This window comes from Anoplopoma fimbria, unplaced genomic scaffold, assembly GCF_027596085.1.
Source record: "Anoplopoma fimbria isolate UVic2021 breed Golden Eagle Sablefish unplaced genomic scaffold, Afim_UVic_2022 Un_contig_11463_pilon_pilon, whole genome shotgun sequence".
NCBI lineage: Eukaryota > Metazoa > Chordata > Actinopteri > Perciformes > Anoplopomatidae > Anoplopoma > Anoplopoma fimbria.
Window position 1 is genome coordinate 1 of NW_026550858.1, and position 2600 is coordinate 2600.

Genomic DNA, 2600 nt, shown 5'->3' on the forward strand with positions numbered 1-2600 from the left:
GGTCTCTGATCTGTTAAACTGGTCTCTGATCTGTTTATACTGGTCTCTGACCTGTTTAATACTGGTCTCTGACCTGTTAAACTGGTCTCTGACCTGTTAAACTGGTCTCTGACCTTCTCTTACTTGCTGAGTGTGGACGGGGATCCTGAGCGGTGGAAATGGACGATCTGCCACTTCCCGTCGCGGCGGTGCCACACCCTGGTCTCCTCTGATTGGGCGGTGCGAGGCGTCCCGTTGGAGTCGATGTACTGAGTCACTCTGATGTAGGCGATGCAGGCGGCCTCGTCTCCCACCAGGTGGATGTGAGGGTTCAGGATGGTGGTGTGGACCGGCTTACTGTTCTTAGACCACACTGAGGAGGACAGACGGGACACCACAGAGACACCACAGAGAGTGAGACTGAGGCAGGAGTCCCCTTAAGGTCTCTACAGAGACATCTTCTAATAAATCACATGACATCACTCTAATAAATCACATGACATCACTCTAATAAATCACATGGCATATTCTGGCATGCAGGAAGTTTGGTTCAGCTCACAGTTTTCAAAATAAAAGCGGTGGAAGTCAAGGCCTTCGACAAGATTCCCCAACGCCTCAGGCTCGAACGCCGTGACAGCCGGGTCGCACATTTTACTGAGGGGACAGAGAGACAGGTCTACTGAAAGGACAGAGAGACAGGTCTACTGAGAGGACAGAGAGACAGGTCTACTGAGAGGACAGACAGGTCTACTGAGAGGACAGAGAGACAGGTCTACTGAGAGGACAGAGAGACAGGTCTACTGAGAGGACAGAGAGACAGGTCTACTGAGAGGACAGAGAGACAGGTCTACTGAGAGGACAGACAGGTCTACTGAGAGGACAGAGAGACAGGTCTACTGAGAGGACAGACAGGTCTACTGAGAGGACAGAGAGACAGGTCTACTGAGGGGACAGAGAGACAGGTCTACTGAGAGGACAGACAGGTCTACTGCAGAAGGACAGAGAGACAGGTCTACTGAGAGGACAGAGCAGGTCTACTGAGAGGACAGAGAGACAGGTCTACTGAGAGGACAGACAGGTCTACTGAAAGGACAGACAGGTCTACTGAGAGGACAGAGAGACAGGTCTACTGAGAGGACAGCACTAGAGCAGACAGGTCTACTGAGAGGACAGACAGGTCTACTGAGAGGACAGATAAGAGCTACAATAAGAGTCTTCACATGAGAGGGACTTTCACGACAGAGTCCTCACTACAGTAGAGGACTTTCACAATAAGAGTCCCTCACCATAGTAAAGGAACTTTCACAATAAGAGTATTTTAACACAGTAAAGGGACTTTCACAATAAGAGTCCCTCACCACAGTAAAAGGGACTTTCACACAATAAGAGCAGTATTTCCGAACACAGTAAAGGGACTTTCTACAATAAGAGTCCTTCAACACAGTAAAGGGACTTTCACACAAGAGTCCCTCACCACAGTAAAGGGACTTTCACAATAAGAGTATTTTAACACAGTAAAGGGACTTTCACAATAAGAGTCTGATGTTACATACGTGTAGCTCTCAAAGTCTCCGTTGCTGATCGCCTCGATGAGCTGCTCTGTCACTTTAATGATGTCCTGTTTCCTCACTGACAGACAGACAGACAGACAGACAGACAGAGAATGTCATTTTTCGTCTCAGCTGAGATTTCTTTATATTTTTTTACTGACTGTCAATCATTACTGAATAGTGTGTGTGTGTGTGTGTGTACCTCTGGTGTCTTCATCCTCGATGGTGGTGTTTGTACTCTCAGATGATTCCTACAATAACAACAACAACAACAACAACAAAGAGGTGATCAGCTCATTCAGAAAGCTGCTGTCACGTCACAGAATGTTTCCTTAAAAAGATCAAAAGATGATTCAATGCTGAGCACCCGACCTATCAGCTGAGCTACAACAACAACAACAACCTAAACAACAACAACAACAACAACCTAAACAACAACAACAACTACAACAACTACAACAACAACCTAAACAACACAACAACAACCTAAACAACAACAACAACCTAAACAACAACAACAACAACAACAACAACAACCTCAACAACAACAACAACTACAACAACAACCTAAACAACAACCACATCCACAAACACAACAACAACAACAACCTAAACAACAACAACAACAACAACAAACACAACAACAACAACCACCACAAACACAACAACAACAACAACCACAACAACAACCACAACAACCTAAACAACAACAACAACAACCTAAACAACAACAACAACAACAACAACAACAACAACAACCACAACAACCTAAACAACAACAACAACAACAACCTAAACAACAACAACAACAACAACAACCTAAACAACAACAACAACCACAAACACAACAACAACAACCTAAACAACAACAACCTAAACAACAACAACAACAACAAACACAACAACAACCACAACAACAACAACAAACACAACAACAACCACAACAACAACTACAACAAACACAGCAACAACAAACACAACAACAACAACAACAACCACAACAACAACCACAACAACCTAAACAACAACAACCACAACAACAACTACAACAACAACAAACACAACAACAAC

At 44.4% G+C, this 2600-nt stretch overlaps 1 protein-coding gene across 1 annotated transcript; it reads right to left on the reverse strand.

Annotated features, from left to right (window-relative positions):
• Window positions 1-119: 119 nt before the first annotated feature.
• On the reverse strand, window positions 120-1780 carry LOC129115285 (calcium/calmodulin-dependent protein kinase type II subunit alpha-like; the record flags this gene model as incomplete). The annotated part of the gene is made up of 4 exons (XM_054626878.1): window positions 120-352; window positions 539-633; window positions 1533-1608; window positions 1732-1780. Coding segments are annotated over 4 exons (453 nt in total), but the record flags the coding sequence as incomplete, so codon positions are not given.
• Window positions 1781-2600: the final 820 nt, after the last annotated feature.